The sequence below is a fragment of the Podarcis gaigeae genome (genome assembly GCF_964106915.1).
Source record: "Podarcis gaigeae genome assembly, chromosome: 11".
Lineage (NCBI taxonomy): Eukaryota > Metazoa > Chordata > Lepidosauria > Squamata > Lacertidae > Podarcis > Podarcis gaigeae.
In genome coordinates this window covers 17271808-17293891 of record NC_139687.1, presented here as the reverse complement: position 1 = coordinate 17293891, position 22084 = coordinate 17271808, and the positions used below count along the sequence as shown (strand labels likewise).

At 42.4% G+C, this 22084-nt stretch overlaps 1 protein-coding gene across 5 annotated transcripts in view; it reads right to left on the bottom strand.

Moving 5' to 3' along the window:
- ZNF608 (zinc finger protein 608) overlaps positions 1-22084 on the bottom strand; it is a gene marked incomplete at its 3' end in the record, with an annotated part of 124996 nt that overhangs the window by 12707 nt on the left and 90205 nt on the right. For all 5 annotated transcript variants that reach the window (XR_014556064.1, XM_083702182.1, XM_083702183.1 and 2 more), the window contains one exon: positions 320-407. Coding sequence is in view for 4 of the 5 variants with exons in the window: in XM_083702182.1 (XP_083558308.1) it covers positions 320-407 (88 nt within the window). The remainder of the gene's footprint in view (positions 1-319; positions 408-22084) is intronic.

The window sequence follows — 22084 nt, the reverse complement described above, 5'->3', positions numbered from 1 at the left end:
GAACAGCAAGCAAGGCAGTGGAAAAGGCCCTCTTGCTGGTTGCCACCCAAGACATCCCAGAAGGTAGAGTACCTACACCAGGCCCTCTCCTACAGTTCTTAAGGTGCAAGAGGAAGTCCTTTAGTATTATCCTTGTTTCGATGCCAGAATAACAGTTTCCCCTCGATACCTACATTCTACTGCGCCTAACAGAGAATTTGTGTTTCTTGTGCATGGTTTCAGTTACACGGAATTGTTTTTTAATTAATCCCTGCCCAGTTTGCATGCCAGATATTGGAGGGGAAAGCAGAGAAAAACCAGACTCAGCGTGTCTCCTTACCTAGGAGGAGCCCAGTCGTGTTTTGTGCAATCAAGCAGTGTTCCAACGTATGTTTTATTCCGCCATGTAACATTTACTACTAGGACACCTGCGGACGAGAGAGAGAAACAAAAATGATCACAGTCAGAACAACATCTTTTTGAACCTTGCTTAAAAATGGGGGAAAGGGTGGGGTGGGCAGAGAGCAGCATTTCTTATTTGATTTGAAAGGCTGTGGTTTACAAGCTTCCTCCTTTTTTTATTTATTTCAGTGACCTCCAATTAAAACCCACAGGAGTGTCTCTGTGTGTGCATGTGCGTGCAAAAGGCTCAGAAAGAGAATAATCAAGATACAGCTGCGAGGAGGAAATGGTTTTTGCTACGTCCCGCTGTAAAAAGGCAACAGTCACCTCTTAATTTTGCTATTATTGCACATAATTGCTTTTGTTTGGCTTTCAGCTTGCATAAATGGAGCGCCAGTAACTAGTGCTTGAAGCAGGAGTTGGCTGGTGAGGAATCTGCTTTGTCTTCAAAAAACACAATGTTGACTTTATTTATTTGAAATTAACACACCACAATGTAGCATTAAATACAGACAAGCTCTATGTATTATTTAGAAGCTGATACTGGGCGCCCTTCATTCATCTTAACCACAATCTAAACACAATCATCCCTCCCCCAAAAAAAGAACATATGGGGGGTGTTTTTTAAACGTTGTGCCTTTCTAAAGCTTCATGTGTTCTTTTTATAGGGAAAAGACACAAACTGAAAATCTGAGGGCTAATAAATCCTCTTCTGCAGTCATTAAGCAGAAAAGGGGGAGGGACTGGGTTTTTCTCCAGCACCAATCACACAAATAAAGACGATTTACAAGAACTGTGATAGTGAGCAATGACACCATTAATTCATTAGACATGGTACAGACGCACACATAACAGTCATTTCTGTTTTCGGAGCATTAAAACCCGTGATCAAAAAAGCCTGAAGCAACGATACCATTTAGCTGCATAGAAATTCTTTCTAAATATTTAACACCAATTGCCAAGTCTGAATGAGCTTTTTCACTCCCCCCCTCACAATACACCTTTGTGTCTCCTAGCTCCAATTCCGGCTTTTTTTTTTTTAACTGGTGAAATAATAAGCAAATAAATAAATAATGAAACTGCGCCTTGTGTTTCCAGCTTGTCGGCTCACTTTACGTCACCAGTGCAATTTCTAATTTTGCATTCAACCTTTCCCCAGACTCCTACACCAATGTAAAGAAAACATGTAACCTGCAACTTATTTCCTCAGGGCCCTTTCAACAGCAGGAAAGTATTTTGAAATGCTATTAGCTAAAGTACTAGGGAAGAAGGGATTTCCTTTAAGCATTTCCAACAGCGTATCAAGGAGGGGGGGAAAAGATGGTTCCCTGCATGGTTTTAGCTTGTTATTGTTAAACGACGGCAGAGTGTACAAATTCTGACTTCAGTCTATTTAAAAAAACAGAAAAAGCCTAACTCCAGATACATAAGATAAAATCCTTTGCTAAGGTATGACTAACAGCAATTAAAATTAAATGTGTTTCTGTGCTTTGAGGTTTTTTTTTTCTTTTTGTGCTTTCAGCAAATTTCACAGCTGGGAAAACACATTTCATCCCTACCACTCCCCCTCCTTTTTTAAAGCACCCGATAAAACTATGAGAAAAAAAGTGGTCTGTTTTTCTCATCATTTGCTCTCTAGGGCACCGTGTGGGGTGTCAGAGACCTTTCCAACTGCTTGAAATTCTCCAGCATGTCATCTATATTTACAGCACTGGAATATATTTGTATTGCCAGAAGGTTAGCGCTTTTCCAGCTTCAGATGCAATAGGCTGAATCACTTTGTTCCCAAAGTCTCTGATGTAGCACAAATGTATAATTAAAATTGCTTGAAAGGGAAACATGAAAGAAACAACAAGCCCTCCGTTCTTGGAGTAATAAAATTAAAAACAGGAAAAGCCTGCACAGACACTTAACATTTGTCTGCAGTGAAAGGCTTTTGTTATTGCCTTCCCCTAAGGGCTTCATATTTCCAGCAAACGCCGGCTCTGGATTGGCCGGCCCGCACTGGGAACGCTGCCGCCTGATTGGCTGGGCTGAGCACTGCAGAACAGGCCACAAAAAAGCGAGATTCAAAGGGAAATCCTGATGTAACACAAGAGTCCTTGCAAGGAGCAGCAGGGCGAGGGGGATGGGATGGGATGGGAAGGGAAGGGAAGGGAAGGGGGGGAGAGAGAAAGAGAGAGCCAGGGATAAGCTGAGCGGCTTTGATTCCTGCTTCTGTACTCATGCTCTGGTTTGTTTGCTCTAACTAGGCTTGTCAACATGATGAAAGGTTGCTGCCTGCTAAACTGCTCTGCGTCCACATACACAAGCAAATGAAGAGAGCATGCAAGCTGCTCTTCAGATCACACAAGGAGAAAGCCAAAAATAAGGGCACTTGCAAAATGGAGCAAGGAGGCATTAAGCTGGGCGCTGATGTAAACAAAACCTGCTCCTTTTCCCTTATGGGGTCTCCAAGAGCCCGTATAGAGTCCTTAAGTGGGTTCCCTATCGGTAGGAGAAAATAACAGGCCAACCAGAGAATATTGAGAAGCAAAGCAGCTAGGAGGCCTCATCTTTATTCAACTGTTGCAACAGGGTCCTCACTCACCATACGCAGGAGGGAGGAGGAACTCAGAACCACGGTGTGGTTTGCACATAAGGTGTGCAAGCTCTTATATAGACTTTGGAAATTGCCCACCCTGTAGCTCAAGTTAAAGTTAAGGGACCTCTGACCATTAGGTCCAGTCGTGGCCGACTCTGGGGTTGTGGCGCTCATCTCGCTTTATTGGCCGAGAGAGCCGATGTACAGCTTCCAGGTCATGTGGCCAGCATGACTAAGCCGCTTCTGGTGAACCAGAGCAATGCATGGAAACACCGTTTACCTTCCCGCCGGAGCGGTACCTATTTATCTACTTGCACTTTGACGTGCTTTCGAACTGACAGGTTGGCAGGAGCAGAGACCGAGCAATGGGAGCTCACCCCGTCACAGGGATTCGAACCGCCGACCTTCTGATCGGCAAGTCCTAGGCTCTGTGGTTTGACCCACAGCGCCACCCGCGTCCCTGTAGCTCAAGACCACCCCTTCAAAACATACATACATCACAGAAGGAGGCGGTCTACAGCAGAAATCCTGTCTGCCAGGACCCCTGACAATGGCCAGTGATTGCTTACTTGGGCAGCCCAGCCATTCTTTTGTGATGGTAAACACTTAAATTCCGGAATCCAGGTCACAGGCTCGCCTTATTCATACACAAAGGCACCCTAAAGACAGGTAAGCAAAAGATAAATGGAGAGACTTTCCTATTTCCTTCCTCCTTGCAGAGAAACATTTGAAGTCCATTTGGGAGAGTCAAAATGGCTTCAGGCTTGCTCTCCTGTCCTATTTCAGACACGTGGTTTACACACTTATGTATGTGTTTGCCTTGTAAATTTATGAACATTTAATCTGTATATTTGGGACCTTAAATTCTTATAAGAGTGCAAAGCAGGGAACAGCCTGGTCAATGGCGGTTAAACAAAAGCCAAGTCTGAAATCAGCAAGTTATTCAAATCTATGGCAGCTATTTCTGGATGCGGTTAGCAAAGGCCGGGTAATTTTACACCCTGAACATGTGCAGCTTCACCAAGGAAACAGATATTACGCTGAGCATATCGGTTAATTAACGGCTTTGTGGATGTGGAACACCACCCAACATGGAGACTGGTCAAGGAACGATCTAGCCCTCTATTGCAAATGTGATATGGCAGCAGCTCTCTGCAGTCCCTCAAGGCTTATTTAGTGCCCTTAACTGAGTAAGTCGAGGCTCAATGCGCAGACCTGCACTCTGGCAAGGAGCCTTTGCTCAGAAGTGCAGAATGGGCAGCACGGTTGATGCCAGGAACCACAGCTGTGGGGTGTAACTCCATGTAGTTAGTGGGAAATGTTTCAGGGTGGTTTTATGCATGCTAGGGGAATCTTCCATTCCCCGGGACTGAAAGATGGTATTTAACTCTGAGTAGGCTTGCTAAGAAGGGACGCGGGTGGCACTGTGGGTTAAACCACAGAGCCTAGGACTTGCTGATCGGAAGGTCAGCGGTTTGAATCCCCACGACGGGGTGAGCACCCGTTGTTCAGTCCCAGCTCCTGCCCACCTAGCAGTTTGAAAGCACGTCCAAGTGCAAGTAGATAAATAGGTACCACTCCGGCGGGAAGGTAAACGGTGTTTCCCTGCGCTGCTCTGGTTTGCCAGAAGCGGCTTAGTCATGCTGGCCACATGACCCAGAAGTTGTACGCCGGCTCCCTCGGCCAATAAAGCAAGATGAACGCCGCAACCTCAGAGTCGGCCACGACTGGGCCTAATGGTCAGGGGTCCCTTTACCTTTACCTAGACTTGCTAAGATGTATAAGTCTGAAGCAGGTAAGTGCTGGAGATGCAAAGAGGTGGAGGGAATGTTCTTTCACATGTGGTAGACTTGTAAAAGGGTAAAAGATTACTGGGAAATGATCCATAAATAATTGGGGGGAGGGAATGTTTAAAAGTACTCCCCTCCCCTCCCAAAAACAGAGTCCTTTCTGTTGGGGATAATTAAGACTGAAATTCCCAGGCGTCAGAAAAGGTTATTTATGTATGCTACTACTGTGGCTCGTGTTTTGTTAGCCCCAAAATGGAAAACGAGCAAGGTCCCAACCAAAGAAGAATGGCAACTTAAGTTGACAGAATATGCACAACTCGAAGACTTAACTTATAGAATAAGAGAACAAGAAGAACATATGTTTAAAGAAGACTGGAAAACGTTTATTGGCTATATGGGGGGAAATTAGGTACAGCTGAAAACGCTGGCAGCATTAAGATAAATTCAACAGTGTAAAAAAGTTTTGATGGATGCAATAATGGAATACTGAATGGTATAATTTTTGCAAAATATGCAGGGATTTATTATATGTAAAATGAACCATGGAAAGAGAAGATGGGAAGTCATTGATATCTTAAGGATGTAAAATGAGTATTCTAAATTGTAAAACAGAAAATTTAATAAAAATTATACAAAGAAAGAAAGAAAAAGATCCCCCTCCATGTCTGCTCTCAAAGCAGAGTTGCTTCTATATTGTATTTACATTCTCAAGGCCAGTTTACACAATCCAGAAATGTAATATGTCTGGTGGAAAATAGGACATGTGGCTTTCATGCACAAGGCAATATGTGACATAAACACTAAGTGCATAGTCCACAATACTTCATCTTAAAAAAGGAAAAAAGTAGGAGGAAATCACACAAACATGAGCTATGGATGCATGACCATACCCACCTCCACACAATATATTTAAAGAACATTGCTTCCCGCAAAGAATCCTGGAAAGAATAGTTTATACCTCAGAAAGCTACAATGCCCAGAAACTTCAACATGCAGTGGTACCTCGGTTTACGAACTTAATCTGTTCCAGAAGTCCGTTCTTAAACTGAAACCGTTCTTAAACTGAGGCGCGTTTTCCCTAATGAGGCCTCCCGTCACCGGTGCCCTTCTACCATTTGGATTCTGTTCTTAGACTGAGGGAAAGTTCTCAAACCAAGACACTATTCCGGTTTTGCGGAGTTTGTAAACCAAATTGTTCTTAAACCGGACTGTTCTTAAACTGAGGTACCACTGTACTAGAGTTATCAGGAGTCTGTGGGGGGAGTTGTGTGTGCTTTAAATGAGCTAAATGTGCTTTAAATGTATGTTGTGGATGTGACTTATATGTGTTTAATGTCCGTGGCAAACATTACCTAGTATGAGTGGTGAGGGTTTTTATGACCACTAATCCACTACAGGTATTGTATATCATCTCCAGATGATCAACTGTCCGACTATGCACAGTTCCCCAGCACAAGCCTCAAAGTCCACCAGCACCACCACCTTTTGCCTTGTAAGCACTGAAGCTAGACTTCATTATAGGGCTTGGTTGTCTTGATGGATATTTGGATTTTTTTCAAAAAGCTTAGTGTATCTCCAAAAGTTAAATTGTTCCCCACTAATCACAAGGAGAAGCATTTTGAAGTGAATGTAAATAAGCACATTACTACAAAGCAGGAACAACAACAACAACAACAAGATTTAGTAGGAGGCATTAATAACAGAAGTGCTGGTGTAAACAGACCCTATGCTTTTCTGTTGTTTGCTGCTACAATGGACGGTGTCTCTTAAAGTAGTTAAATATATCTGAAATACTCTTCAGGAATGGGGAAAGTAGTTTCATATTTGAGAGAAAAATTTCAATCAACACCAGATTTTGATCTTCAAAGTTCACTTCCACTTGTTTTTGGTGCTTTAAAGGCACGGGGAGCAATTATTTTTCAAGTACCATTCCCCCCCCTTTATGATTGATTAAAAAAACCCTATCCAGGTTTTATTTCAGGAAAATTGCATCTGTAAGAGACACATTCGTTCTTTCATTACATAAAAAAATATATATATAACTAAAATCACAGAAGTACTCGATAGGGGGAACAAAGACAAAGATGATGGATATTTTCCTTCTGCTTTAGAAGAAAACTGGAGGATTGATTCATTGGCTTATCCACATCTGCTTTCCCCTCTTCAGTCATAGGAATGTTTTCTGAGAGCAAGCAATGAAGTCAGAGTGTTTAATTCAGCAAACCCACCACAGAAATGGGTCAAGCGAATAAACGGCTTCACCAGGAAGCATGCAACTGGAAAGACAACAGCGGTAGATGGAAATGGATATAATGAAAACACAGTCTTGGTTCCCTTCTGCCTTATACGCTCTATGGCTTAAGAAATTTTGTGGTCTTGTTTACTGATAGCTTAACATGGGAGTAAAGAACTTCCCTGCCACCGTTATCAAAATCAGACCCTGGAAACAGAAGACGACTGTGTGGAGATTGATGAAAAGATGGCACCCCCAACCCCTTTATAATAAAACAAACACGAGAGATGGGTGCTGTAGTTCTTGAGAAAGGAAACAGTTGTCCCTCAAAGCAAAAGCTCTCAAATACTGGTGGCGTTGACATTTCCTTCCTCATTTTAAGGAGTTGCAAGAGTTTATGAGGCTCAGAGGATAGATGCTTGTCCTTGACATCAATCTTCCTTTCTCGCAGCTGGTTTTCAGCCCTGTGCCATGATTGAAAAGCCCTCAAATTCCGCCACGCTCCAGAAACAGAAATTGGGAGGTGGCAACATGCATGTGAACTCTGCTCTCAATGACTCCCAATGAACTCTATGGGACAAAGTAAATGGATTACAATCTGGGGGCACAGTCTCTTAGCCCAGATATTGGGTTGTTGAGCTCCTACACCCCAGTCTCCCAAAGGGCACCCACTTGCTTTCTCTCACATAATGTGAATACCTAGTCCTAAATGGGATATAAAGCAAAGCACTTGGGAGACAATTCTCCAGTGGGAGCCTTACTATCATACCTCCTGACACTGGGCGGCCCAAGCACCTACAGATCAGTGTTAGAAAGTCAGATATATAGGTAAAGGTAAAGGGACCCCTGACCATTAGGTCCAGTCATGGCCAACTCTGGGGTTGCGGCGCTCATCTCGCTTTATTGGCTGAGGGAGCCGGCGTACAGCTTCCGGGTCATGTGGCCAGCATGACTAAGTCGCTTCTGGTGAACCAGAGCAGTGCACGGAAACACCTTTTACCTTCCCGCCGGAGCGGTACCTATTTATCTACTTGCACTTTGACGTGCTTTCGAACTGCTACGTGGACAGGAGCAGGGAGCGAGCAACGGGAGCTCATCCTGTCATGGGGATTCGAACCGCCAACCTTCTGATCGGCAAGTCCTAGGCTCTGTGGTTTAATCCACAGCGCCACCTGCGTCCCCCACAGATATATAAGCCAGGTGCTAAATGGCACTTTAAACCTGGGTTGCGGTTGCCACAACAGAATGCCTATTTGCCAGGGAGTTGGAATAGACCAGGCATGTCCAATTCCCAAGAGACTGCAATCTGCTCCCACATTTAAAAAGCTGACAGTTGAGCTTTTTTTTTGCGGGGGGGGGGGGGGACCTTCACCAAGTCTGTTGAGCTGGGGGGGCGGTCGACCACGGACACCCAACGATTGACCAATAGACTTGTTGGACATTCCTGGAATAGACAATCTTCGGGGTTCCTTCCAATGCTACAATTCCATTATCTTAACTACATTGCTTGATTGTAGCTTCTTCTGTGGGCATCTTTTATATATATATGTCAAAACCTTTTCATAACATATAAAAAACTGCATGGGCATGAGTTGGCTACCAAGCAGCTGTGATGATGTCACTGGCACTACCAAATAGGTGATCATGACAGCCAGATAGCAAGGAAACCCAGCCAGATGGGTGGGTTATAAATAATAATAATAAATAATAAATTATTATTATTATTATTATTACTACTACTACTATTACTATTACACAAGAGCATTGATAGTGCTAGCAGAGGGGGAGGTGGTTTAAGATCTGAACTCAATGTATATCCCAGATGCTCCTAATTACACAAGCACATTTGTAAAATAAAAAATATGGTCAACACAGCATATGGATAACCTATTGCCACAGGCTCATTCCCCATACTATATGAAGGGATTAGCTGTACTTATGAAAAGCTTCACACCCAATCACCCATGGCAGAAATATGATGGTGATGTGAAGTATAACCCCATTATCATAAGAGCATGACTCCACTTGGGAAAAACTGCTTCACTTATCTGAGACAAAGCCTTTACATTTTAATTATTATTCTCCATTTATCACATGTATAAGGGTAAAGGGGACCCCTGACCATTAGGTCCAGTCGTGACCGACTCTGGGGTTGCGGCGCTCATCTCGCTTTATTGGCCGAGGGAGTACAGCTTGGCCGGCGTACAGCTTCTGGGTCATGTGGCCAGCATGACTAAGCCGCTTCTGCCGAACCAGAGCAGCGCATGGAAACACCATTTTACCTTCCCACCGGAGCAGTACCTATTTATCTCCTTGCACTTTGACGTGCTTTTGAACTGCTAGGTTGGCAGGAGCAGGAACCGAGCAACAGGAGCTCACCCCATTGCAGGGATTCGAACCGCCAACCTTCTGATTGGCAAGTCCTAGGCTCTGTGGTTTAACCCACAGAGCCACCCGTGTCCCATCACATGTATATTCTACCTTAATTCTCGGGGTCTCATATATGATCCTTTCCCTGCATTTTATCATCACAACAACCCTTCCAGGTAGGGTTACTGACCCAAGATCACCCAGTAAACTTCATGTCTGAGTACGAATGTGAGCCATGATTTGCCCATCCTACTTCACCGCTCCTAATGACCACACTTCACTGTAGTATAAAACATGCATATTTGATGTTAGTATTCACACAGAAATTTGACTTAAAATTACAGTGGGTCTTCTTATAGGAATTAGCTCTCACAATTTTTGCATGCCATTCTCACTGTTTCGTGGTATTTCAAAGTAACTGTTTATTAGTTGTAACATTTTATTCCCTTACGATCCATGGGAGAAGACTCCAATACAACGTCAGAAGCCCTATTTTCCAAGGCCATTGCACTGCGGTTGATTTTAGGTAACTAGAATCTTGAAGGTAAAAAAAGAAGAGAAAGAGGGCAGTCGGAGGAGAGGAGAGAAGGAAATGCCCCAGAGGTGCACTTAGAATGCACTAGAAACTGGGATTTTAGGGTTGCAGATATAGCCTGACAGAATAAGTTACCAGCTGAAATCAGATAAGCGCCTAGCATTTTGATATTTAGGCGGCTCTTGAACATTTTTGATTAAGAAGGCTTTACCTTTAGCGTGACCCAGCCATTTCATACAATTAAAAAAATGTAATTGTAGAACTGTTTTTATTCCTTTTAGTTTACTCAGCTTCCAATCTTTCGCACTTGGTAACTTTATAAATATGAAAAAAAGAAGACTTAAAATCTTCCCCACCTCCTGGCTTGAGGCAGCAGGGCTCAGAAAATGGTGTTGGTAGCTGCACTATGTACCATATTTTTCGCTCCATAACACGCACCCGACCATAACACACACATAGTTTTTAGAGGAGGAAAAATCCGTAGGCATGCCACCCATAGGCATTCCCTCCATAACACACACAGACATTTCCCCTTTCTTTTTAGGAGGAAAAAAGTGAGTGTTATGGTGCAAAAAATACGATAATCTCTATTTTCCCCACCCCAAACAATACAATTATTCTGTAAATTAATGTAAACTGAATTACTGTACTCTATATCATCACTCATTTAAGGACTGGACTGTCAGCCTATCAGATGTGTATTTAGCAAATGCTAGTAATGGAAATATCTGAAAATACCATATGCTATATGTAAGAGAGGAGGAGGGGTGTACAGTATATTTATTATTATTTTAAAGAGATCTACTGCTATGCTATACGTTTGAAAGAATCTCCCTTTGAGCACATCCTGTAATCAAACCATCTGGAACAGAACTGTGATTAGTCACCCTGAATTTTATCTTCAGCGAATAATGTATGGCAAGGGAGCCAAAGAGATAGGGCTGCATTAGTGACCAGCAGTGTAATGGCACACTCTATGCCCTGGTGCACTCTTGCTACAACCGTAAACCTCTGAGACGTGCTGCTGTGGTGTTAATCCTGAAAAACATAGTGAGTTTAAAGATTAAAAGGGCTGAAGGACAAAAATAGCTGGTAGGTAGCGGTGCGTCGCTGACTGTTTCAGCAAAGTTGGCGGGGGTTTGTTTTTGCTAATTGCTCATTCTAAGACTCCTGATCCTATTTCCACACAATTTATACACCCAGGCTTTAAAAATTACGTTTATCTCTTGACAGATGTCCTAGACAAACTGCTTGCCTTGTGCAAAATAATAAGCCCTATAACCTGCGTGATTTGGTACAGATTAATCATAATAGAAAAACGCTTTCCGAGCCAAATATAATATAGAGCAAACCCACGCACAAGGAGAATCTGTAGGACATGATGCAGTTACTAATCCGCTGATAGAAAAAAGTAGCATTTGCACACAAAAAAGATTTATTTCCTGAACCCATTGTGTCTAGCCATCAAGGAGACAGTCTTTTTATCCTGTCTTCTTTTTTAAAAAAAGAAAATATATACGTTAAAAAAATCTGAAGATTTCTTCCAAAGAAAACTGAAGGAGGAATGAACACCATAACTGAAAAGGGTCTGTTTCCCCATGGGCTGATGTGCTTTAATACTCAAAAGAACACATGGCCACTTCCATCACTGTCACATCCCTTGCAGCCTTTGTTCTGAAGCCTGATGAGTTGTATTGATTTGGGAAAATCATTGAGCTTCTTGGAAAACTAGACTCTAGCTTATTCACCACCATTTATTTCTCTCTCAGGAAGACAGCTGGTCAATATTCAGCTGGCTGGGCTACTAAAATAAGCTCTCGCCTTCCCCACCCCCAGTCTTTTCTATTTGCATCTCTAGCAGCCCTTTGCTTTCTAAGCTGTGTTACATTGCACTAAGAAACTTGGATACAAAGGGTGGCATAAATCAGAAATGTCTGGGGAAAATCCCCCGTCTAATGCTGGAATTGGGATATTGTTTAAGAAAAGGGACAAGAACAAAGCACCAGGGAAATGCATAAACTGTTTATTAAAAGGCTATTTTATTTTTGGTTTGAATTCAGTTTCAAAAATTCTCAAGACGCAGAATGTAAGGTCCAAACGGATATAAATAACAGAAGGTTGGCTCCGAAATTATAGAACAGACCCATTCAAATCAAATTAAGCAAGTTATGACTAATATGCCCCATTGATTTCAATGAGTCTATTCTATGTATTCCCAAGTCTGGATCCAAACCATTGTTTGCAAGAAGAACCAGATTTTGTAGACTGTACCCAATAAACCGATCAACAGGCTTAGTATAAACTAATCCCAAATAATCCTGAACAAAATGCATCAACAAAGTTATTTGACTTCATCGGTGCCACAGGAAAATAGACATTTGTGCCAATTCAGGGATCAGTACTGAGGCTCTACTTGTCAACAGAAATGTGTCCTTGCACTGTCACTCAAACACATCTTGACTAAATTACCAAGTATGACACGATCCTGTGAAACTCGAGCACTTTAAAGTAAAGTCCCATTGGCGACAGCAGAAAGGTTTCGTTTACTTCTGCAGTAGGAAAGCTTGCTTAACTTTCCTCCTGCAAACAATAAGTCCGGTCGCTTACCAGAATACGTATTCTCCAAGTGGCCATTTCCAGAGTTTTACCAGAAAGATTTGCCCTTTCTGAGCTTGTTCATACAAGTGCTAAGCCCCTTTCCAGTCAGTTACTTTTGTGCAGCTGGCAGTGTGTCAAAGACACCGTTCCACAAGTGAGTCACTAAACAGCGGAAAAACTTGGGAGGTTGGTGCCAAAGAAGAGCTCTTCCTAACACCGCTTTCAAAGAAGCTTCAATATTTACAGCAGGGGTGGGGAAACTTTAGCCTTCCAGATATTGCTGATCTACAACTCCCATCATCCCCAACATCTGGAAAGCCAAAGATTTCTCACCTCTGGTTTAGAGCACAGTAACGGAAAAACGTAGAAGATTTGGGACCAAGTCAAACTTCTCTGCAGAGCTTAGCAAAGGGTAGAGTAAATAATCAATTTCCCCTTCAAACAATGATTTCAATATCCAATGAGGTGATACATGATATTACTGTGTATGAATTTTGCAAGGTTGTGAAGACTCAGAGCCACCTATTCTGAACACAGTAAATTGACCCTGGGGCCCTTAGTAGTGCTAAATTCAAACTGGGACTGAAAGAACATTATTAGAAATTGAGGCTTGAGATTGAGACAGGCAGCCCAACACTATTGAACTTTTCTTTTTTCTCTTTTGGTTCATCAGAGCCTGTGGAATCAGAAGGTTAGGAAAACTGTCTGTCTTGTCACAAAATTTTGATTAGCCAATAGAAAATGTTAGCTGCCTGCTCCAGGAAGCATGCTTAAGTCCGAGATTGAACTTTAGTGAAATGAAGACGTACCAGAGTCAGAAGCTATGGGATGTGTGAAGACTGTGGCAGAAGATCGTGAAACCTTAGAAAACTTAGCCAATCCATGCACAGAAGTCACGGCAAAAAAAGCTAATGTTATGCATTGTTTCCAGAGGGTGGCAAAAAGTCAAGATGAACAATATAGCCAAGCCTGCCAGGTACATTTTTCACTATGAACACAGCACTCTATGTTGTTCTCTGACTGTCAATGCCAGATCCACTGTACTTTTTGAGACCAGCAGGAAAGAGAGGGGGAACTGTTTTGTAGCAGCAAAATACAACGGCATCACTGCACAAAGAAAAATAAAAATGGAAGAAAACTCCTTAGCTAACCCAGAACTGGGGGAGGGGGGAACTAGCAGGAGGAAAACTCTTGGGGAAGGTCCTGGGAAATAACAAACAGCATTTTTTCTACCTGAAAAGACTAACAAATTTATGACAGGGTTCTTCTACGTTCTGCTGCAACAGCCTAACATGGCTTCTGGTGAGAAAATTGTCACCAGGGAGGCTGATTGTGCAGAGGTCAGAAGAGAGCTCAGAGCTAAGTCAATACCCTTGTCCTTGGAGGAGGAGGCAGGAATGTCAACCTGCTCATTGGAGCCACTCTGGGGGCTCCACAGCAAACCAGCAGAAAGAAGTGATCAAACTTTGCCTGGATTTTGTGCCATGTTTTAAGCTTGATTTTAATTATTTCTCTATTTACGGATCAAAACTTTCCCGTGCTGCCCTTCATGCCTTTTGCATTCCAGGGTGCTGCAAACAACAACATATTATAAAATAGATATTCACAATAAAAACAACAACCAAGAACATAAAACCCTTAAAGGCAGGTTAGGATTGCAGCAGGTTAAAATGTCAATGCTTATTTATTTACTGTTACATTTGTATCCTGCCTTTCTTCCCAAAGGAGCCCAGGGCAGCAAACATCAAAACGTTAATATGATACAATTTAGAGCAAAATAAAAACTTAAAATGCTTTTTTAAAACAACAACAACAACAACAAAACCAACATGTAGAACATCTAAATGCTTTAGAAAGCAATAATAATGCCTGGGGAAGTAAAAATGCTTTTTCCTGGTGCCCAAAAAGTTGCAATGTCTGTCTGGGAAGGGGGTTCCATATTTGGGGCACCATTCTTGAAAAGTTGTCCCTTCTTGTACAGTCAGACTTTGGGTTGCGAATGTAATCCGTGCGGGAGGCATGTTCGCAACCTGCAGTGTTCGCAACCTGCAGCGCCGCTTCTGTGCATGCGTGTGACATCATCTTGCGCTTCTGCGCATGCGCCAAAACCCGGAAGTAAACCGTTCTGGTACTTCCGGGTTTGGCGTAGTCCGCAACCAAGTATGACTGTAGTTGAATAGCACACCATTGATAAACATGGTATGTAGCAAAGAGCTTCAGGAGATCTTTTAATTAACCTTTTAAAAATGGATTGCATACAAAGGCGCACCCAGATTAGGCATGTTCAACCTCTAATGCAGAGGTTGCAAGCATGGCACCCTCGGGTTCACATGTGCCTACACAGCCCTTCCTTGGCACCCACAGGGTCCCCCCTCCCTGCCTTAACTGAAAAGAGGCTTAAATTAAGCACTGTAATATAGCCGCCACCAAAAGTGCCATACTAATGTACTAAGCTGCTTCACTGTATAGGCTATCCTTTATTGACTGCGTTACGAAAAAATGCTTAATATTTGCATAACACGTTCCAAGTGCTCAGAAGCACATCACACAATTATTTCAGCAATCCTTTCAACACGCTGCGCTAAGTTCCATCAATATTATTACTCTGGTATTGCATATGGGAGGGTTGAGGCAGAGTGACGGCGTCATGCACAAAGGCCACCAAGCGAATTCTTGACAAAGGTGAGGCTTGACTGAATCGATTTTCCAACTCATGCTCCACACACGAGGTCTCAGGTTGAGCTTTCTGAGGTTTCCCTTTCCAGGGTTTTTCTTCAAGCAAGTGTTCAGGCCTTAATTAAAGAGCACGGGTGGGGGTGGGGAGCACTTATTCAATTACTGCTACTACAGTTTAGCATCCACTTTGTGAGGAGAAAGATGTGCTAGGAGCTCATATTAGAAACTGAGATTGCCAGCGTGCAACAACCATGGATTTTTGTCGTAGTCCCCCACCGCATTTTAATAATTCCTCTTTCTAAAAGGAGAGAAACAAAAGTGCTTTACTAATTGTTTAGAAAATTACAGATCAAAGCGTTAGTTAAATAACACTGGAAACACCCTAATAATAGTCTGTTCTTAAGACTTGCCTTTCAACTGAAGCAGAATCCACCCAAATTCAGAAAGGCACTTTTGACATCGGACAAAAAAACCCCCTTATACTGATTTTTTTATTTATTTAAAGTATTTGTTTGAAGGGTGCTGCTTGGTTCAGCGGTTTACATCATAGCCCCCCCCCCCACTTTCCCACAGTAGAATTATTGCCTTCTATACAAGAAAGCCTCCTGCCAACCTAGCAGTTCGAAAGCGCCTCAAAGTGCAAGTAGAAAAATAGGTACCACTCTGGCGGGAAGGTAAACGGTGTTCCCGTGCGCTGCTCTGGTTCACCAGAAGTGGCTTAGTCATGCTGGCCACATGACCCGGAAGCTGTACGCCGGCTCCCTTGGCCAATAAAGCGAGATGAGCGCCGCAACCCTAGAGTCGTCCGCGACTGGACCTAACGGTCAGGGGTCCCTTTACCTTTTATACAAGAAAGCAGAGGGATTCCATATTCTCCTCTGGAAAGAAATACATGCATCAGCCCCATGTATCTTCCACATTATTTGATGCTTAAGCACACAGAACAACAACAAGAGGAGAAACAACGGGCAAGATGGATTTCAGTATTTTAAAATTGCAAATGGTCCAAGATAAAAAGAAACAAAAATGCTGACGCCATTCTTCCCTGTGCTTTCAGGTGCTCAGCTGTTGAAGTGCGGGTGCCTTCATGAATATAAAAGGGAAAAAAACTGGCTATGAATTTAGCTTTCCAAAGAGGGAAGAACAAGGAGGAAAAGGGATTTATCACGGAAAACACCAAAATTGGGCTTGATTCCAAACGGGAAGAAATCAAAAAGCTGCAATCATCAGATAACAGTAAAATTTCAGGCCTACACCAATACTATGTGTGATGAGCAGCAATAGCCTCCCTTCTGGTGATTTGCCATTAGAGGAGAGGCTCATAATGCACATAGCCTTGCAAATTGCATCCTGGGTAAGCAAACTAAGGCCCAGTGGCCGGATCTGGCCCAATCGCCTTCTAAATCCGACCTGCAGACGGTCCGGGAATCAGCGGTGTTTTTTACATGTCTTTTTATTTAAAATGTATCTCTGGGTTATTTATGGGGCCTGCCTGGTGTTTTTACACTAGTAGAATGTGTGCTTTTATTTAAAATGCATCTCTGGGTTATTTATGGGGCCTGCCTGGTGTTTTTACACTAGTAGAATGTGTGCTTTTATTTAAAATGCATCTCTGGGTTATTTGTGGGGCATAGGAATTCGTTCATATATATAATATAGTCCGCACTCTCCCAAGGTCCGAGGGACAGTGGACCAGCCCCCTGCTGAAAAAGTCTGCTGACCCCTGAGCTACATAGAACAGCAAAATTGTTCTCTGCACTTTGCTGAAGCTACTCTAAAGGGCACCATCCATAGTTCTCTATTCAGCATGAACCTCACATAGCACTGTGGCTTGCCTTTTTTACACTGGCAATTGTTGCCAAAATGGAGGTGAACGTTTTCACTCTGTTCATGCATGCCCCAAGGGTTTTCTGAAATGTAGGAGAGGTCTTGGAGCTGGAGCTCAAATGTCTGGCAAAATGAGTCCTTCTGTGTTTAGTGTCCCAATTAATTTCTAAACTTTCAGATGTGATGGTTTTACATCGCCCGGCTGCCCCCAGTGCTCAGCTTCCAATCAAAGCTGTGCATTTGGTTGGATATACCAGCACACTAATTTCAAAGTTTCTGAAAGCAGCACAGGGACATTTTCATTTCCTGCTTTTTTCCATGAGGAAACAGTGAAACGGCATCAGGTGATATGCTTAAACTCATCAGGTCGGACATTCAAACCTATGTTTAAGTTAATTAGGGGCCTGAACTAACTTCCTTTACGGAGGGAGGTAGTTATTAGGACAAAGCTAGCACATCAACACATACCTTTTTGTTTTTTAAAAAGTTCATTCCATATAAACAAGCAGCTTAGAAAGTGTTTTGTGTAGACCAGGCATAGGCAAACTCCGGCCCTCCAGATGTTTGGAACTACAATTCCCATCATCCTTAGCTAACAGGACCAGTGGTCAGGGATGATGTGAATTGTAGTCCCAAATATCTGGAGGGCAGGAGTTTGCCTGTGCCTGGTGCAGACCAAACCTTCCTCACTGCCTTCTAAAAGGTATTTTAAGCCCATGCTTCCTCCTACTCCGTATGTAAACTACAAGTAAATAAACCTCAAAGTGCATTTGGTGATTACTCCCCCACTGCTTTCTATGGTTATAAAAGGCCGCCAGGTGTGAACGATGGCAAATTGTCCAACAACAGATAATGAAGCATTTAAGAGGAAGGAGGGGACAGATGCAGAGGAGCAGGAGAGGCGAGAAAGAAAAAATGCTTTGTGTCAGGCTGAGGATATCAAAATGCAATGGAATCAGACAGACAGATGAGCACAACCTCCCAAAAGCTATTGCTGATCCATGTATCTCGTCGGGACTGAATAGCAGAGCCTCGTATAAATTATGATGCTTTATTTAAAGTCAAAGCATTTTATTTCCTTTTGCGCCAGCTCTGGGGTCTTTTTCATCTCTAGCTACCAGACCCAAGAGAGAACACATTCCTGTAGCTCTGTTGGCAGCCAGCTGTGGCCTCTGTAAATCATAAACCCTCTTAACCAGCCGTTCTTTACAAAGGCCAACTGCAGTTACTAGACATGATCACTCCTTTATTATTCCACTCAATGGAATTTAAAACAGCAATTTAAAACAGCAGCTGAAAAATAGTGAAAGTCACTGAACTGCATTTTTCCAATATGCAAGTGTGCATTAAATTTCACGTACCGTTTAAAGACTGCATTGTCTTCACTTTGTTAGGAATGGGAAAATACCTAAGCCAGATGTACCCATCACAAATGAGGAATAGCATTCAAAATAGGATTGTGTGGTTTTTTTTTTAAAAAAAGCATCCTTAATAAATGTGTACATCAGCCAATAGATTTCATCTTAATAACTGCCATGCAATCAGCTTTTTCTGCCAATGGCTCAAAAGCTACACAAATGAAATGCCTTACTGAGGTAGCTAAAACTGCCAACGTTTAATTCTTACTTTTGGTCTGTCATCAGTTAAACATTCATTACAGTAACAGTCTGTGGAACGCTGCATGTGCACTGAAGATTATGTATTTATATTTTGTTAATCTCTCCCAGTGTTCAGGATTAGAGATTCAGACCACAATACATATTTATCTGTTTTTTTCAATTATTGTGTTTATCTTTTATAACAGCTGATAACAAAGCCTCCCTTCAGCTGTGTCTGCAACAGCAAGTGAGCTACTTGCACCTGTCTTGTGGGTTATGTCAGTGACTAAGCCACACGGGTGTGGATGTTTGTGTGGGAAAGAACCACATCACTAACTTCAGCCGTGTGGCAGCAACATTCACAAGTCACCCACAGTATGTGACCCACCTGCTAATCGCAGGGGTCAGCAAACTTTTTCAGCAGGGGGCCGGTCCACTATCCCTCAGACCTTGTGGGGGGCTGGACTATATTTTGGAAAAAACAAACAAAGAAAGAACGAATTCCTATGCCCTACAAATAACCCAGAGATGCCTTTTCAATAAAAGCACACATTCTACTCATGTAAAAACACCAGGCAGGCCCCACAAATAACCCAGAGATGCATTTTAAATAAAAGCACACATTCTACTCATGTAAAAACACACTGATTCCTGGACCATCCAGGGGCCGGATTTAGAAGGCGATTGGGCCGGATCCGGCCCCCAGGCCTTAGTTTGCCTACCCATGTGCTAATGCAACAGCAGCTACATGTGAAGGAGACCCTTATGTATATTGAGAATCTGCAGTTCTGTTTACTGACAGGCAGAGCATTACATAGCTGAAGAGAGTGTTTCCTTTTGTTCGCTGAATGTACAGTCCTTCTATATCTATATCAACAGCTTTTGTTGGCTTGTTAAGCAACAATACATTCTTCAATGCGGATCCAGAGTATCTGTTAAATAGGTACACCATTCCTTTCTGCTAGATTTTCTGTAGTGTTTCCCCTCCAACGATGTTTTATTTAAAATGAACGGCTCCTAGGCTAGGGACACTCTCTTTGTAAACAAACACAAGGAAAAGTAATAGCATTCTATACCAGAACAAAGGTTAAAACAGCCTTGCTTAGTATTTACTGAAAGTAGGTGGCCAGAGAGCAGTTTCCTGTTTGCCCTATAAATAAACCTGATCAGGTGTCATCAGCTTACTATACTTACAAGTGATTGCTGATCCATGGCCATTTGATGTACCTTTGTGGACAATTAATTTGCTGATGAAGACTTAATAATTGAAACCGTTCATTATCCTGGAAGAACTGTACTGTTTGCTGCTGTTCTTGGAGCACCCTATTTCTACATTTGGGGCACCCATCACCTCACGCTTACAGGATATTGACTTTGGAAAAGCGTTCTTGCCTCCATCTTAGTGATCTTCAGTAGTGACATCACTCTTTCCATTCCTGTTCGTGGAACATTTAATTGATGTTTATTAGTTTGTGACTCCACAGTGTAGTGTTATAAAAAATACTGCCAGTATATTATTAGCCGATGTGTTGCTCCTTCCAAGAAAGTGAAGCAGGTAAGGTATCTGATAAGTTGCTTTTTCCACGATAGGGTGATAGAGTGAGAAAATGCCCCAGCAACTCCAGAAAGGAATTTCATATCTTTCCTCTTTACCTGACTAAGATTACATAACAGCATTTTTTTTACACCCCGCTGCCAGTACACCGTGCAATGATTGTTTTGCTTACCGTGTTTATTACCAACAGTCTGCCATTTGCTTTCCTTGACCTGCCACAATCCACATTTTCCTTTCACTTGTATACAATTGTATGACGACACTGTGACCTCAGAAGATTGGTGCCCAAACTGCTTTAAACGTTAAGGGCAGGCCATTGATACCTCAATTTTGTTTTCTTTGCATCTTTTTTCTTTTCTTTTTGCATCCCAAATAAAGTCGACTACAAATTGCGCCAGCTAAGGCTTTTCCCTAACACAAATTTCTCTTCAAAATATCGCTATCAACACAAAGTGCGTCGACTTGTTTCACTCCGGGAGTACATGCACAAATTCATCTGAATTATCGACTGCACTTTAGCCTCATCTGAAGCGTTGGCCCCTTCGTCTGATAAGTGATGACCCTGAGTGGCACATAAAACCCTCTCCAAAGAGGCAGGAACATTATTGCTTTGCGCTGGGGACTGCAGCGTGAAAGCCAATCAATCACGTTTCTTGACAGCTTTTACAGCCTCCTCGCATTAGGCCCGAGTCAGACTCCACAGCACCTATTGTTCACATTCTTCTTTGCTTTGCTCTGATGAATTTAGGGAAAGTCTAGGGATTCATCACACACAATAAAGAAAGCGCATTATAAGCAGCTCTTACAGTCTGCCTCTAATCTATACAACAATGCACCAAAGTCTTTTCTTCTTGAATGTTAGAAAGTAGAAGAGACACAGTAATATTTCACCTCTTGAACAAATTTCTGTACAAATAACTAGCTGGACATCAGGACTGTACTGTTAAATCCTTACTACGATTCATTCACTTTTAAAATTTTGCTACAATTACTCGGAATGAATTTTCCAAAGCTGCTTACATGAAAAATATGCAATATAACAAATATAACAACCACATAATGTTATAAATATACTGCAGAATTGAAAATAAGCAGCACCAGTAAGGCTAGCAGACTGTTTACTGGAATACAAACATCTTCAAATGCCATCTAAAAGCAGGCAGAGGGAGAGCTTACTGGACTTTCCTGGGAAGCAAATTCTACAATTGTGGTGCCACAACTGAGGCAAAAACATCCCTGGTACCCACTAATTGGATCTTAAAGAATGATGGGCCAGAGAACAGGGCTTCTGATACTGATCTTCAGGCTCATAAAGAGAAACACAACACTTAGGAGAACCATTTAGGGCCTTTAAGGGTATTACCTGCACTTTAAATTGAGCTTGGAAACAAATTGGCAACGCAAGCAGTGGATGCAGCATGGGTCTAATGCAGACTGACTGCTTCACTCCAATCTGTATTCTGGTGTCTTCGTTTTGTACCAACTGTGGTTCCTGATTCTAATTCTTGTAAAAGACCTATCCCACACCACCAAAGGAACATGCACAAAAACAAGGCTGAGATGCTATCAAATGTGTATCTTCCACAATATGTCGTGACTGTACTCTACTGTCCACAGAATACTTATATTTGACATTGAACTCCCAATATCAAATTTGCCTCAGAAATGAGCTCAGATTTTCTGTTGAAAAAAAAGCAAGTGTCTAGCCCATGTCTCAAATTAAGTCAACAATGGCTGCTGTAGCTCCAGATACCAAAAGATGTCATAGTGAGGGGTTTGAAAGTTCTTGAGGAGACCTTCTACAAGTCTATTTTCCTGGCTGCCAATCTCTGCCCTCAAGTTCCTTTCCCCCCTCACTGACAATCACCCTTCCTTACTGGCCTTGTATCACAGAAGTCCTTTCTAAAGCATTCTTTACTCCACAAAACCCAAATAAT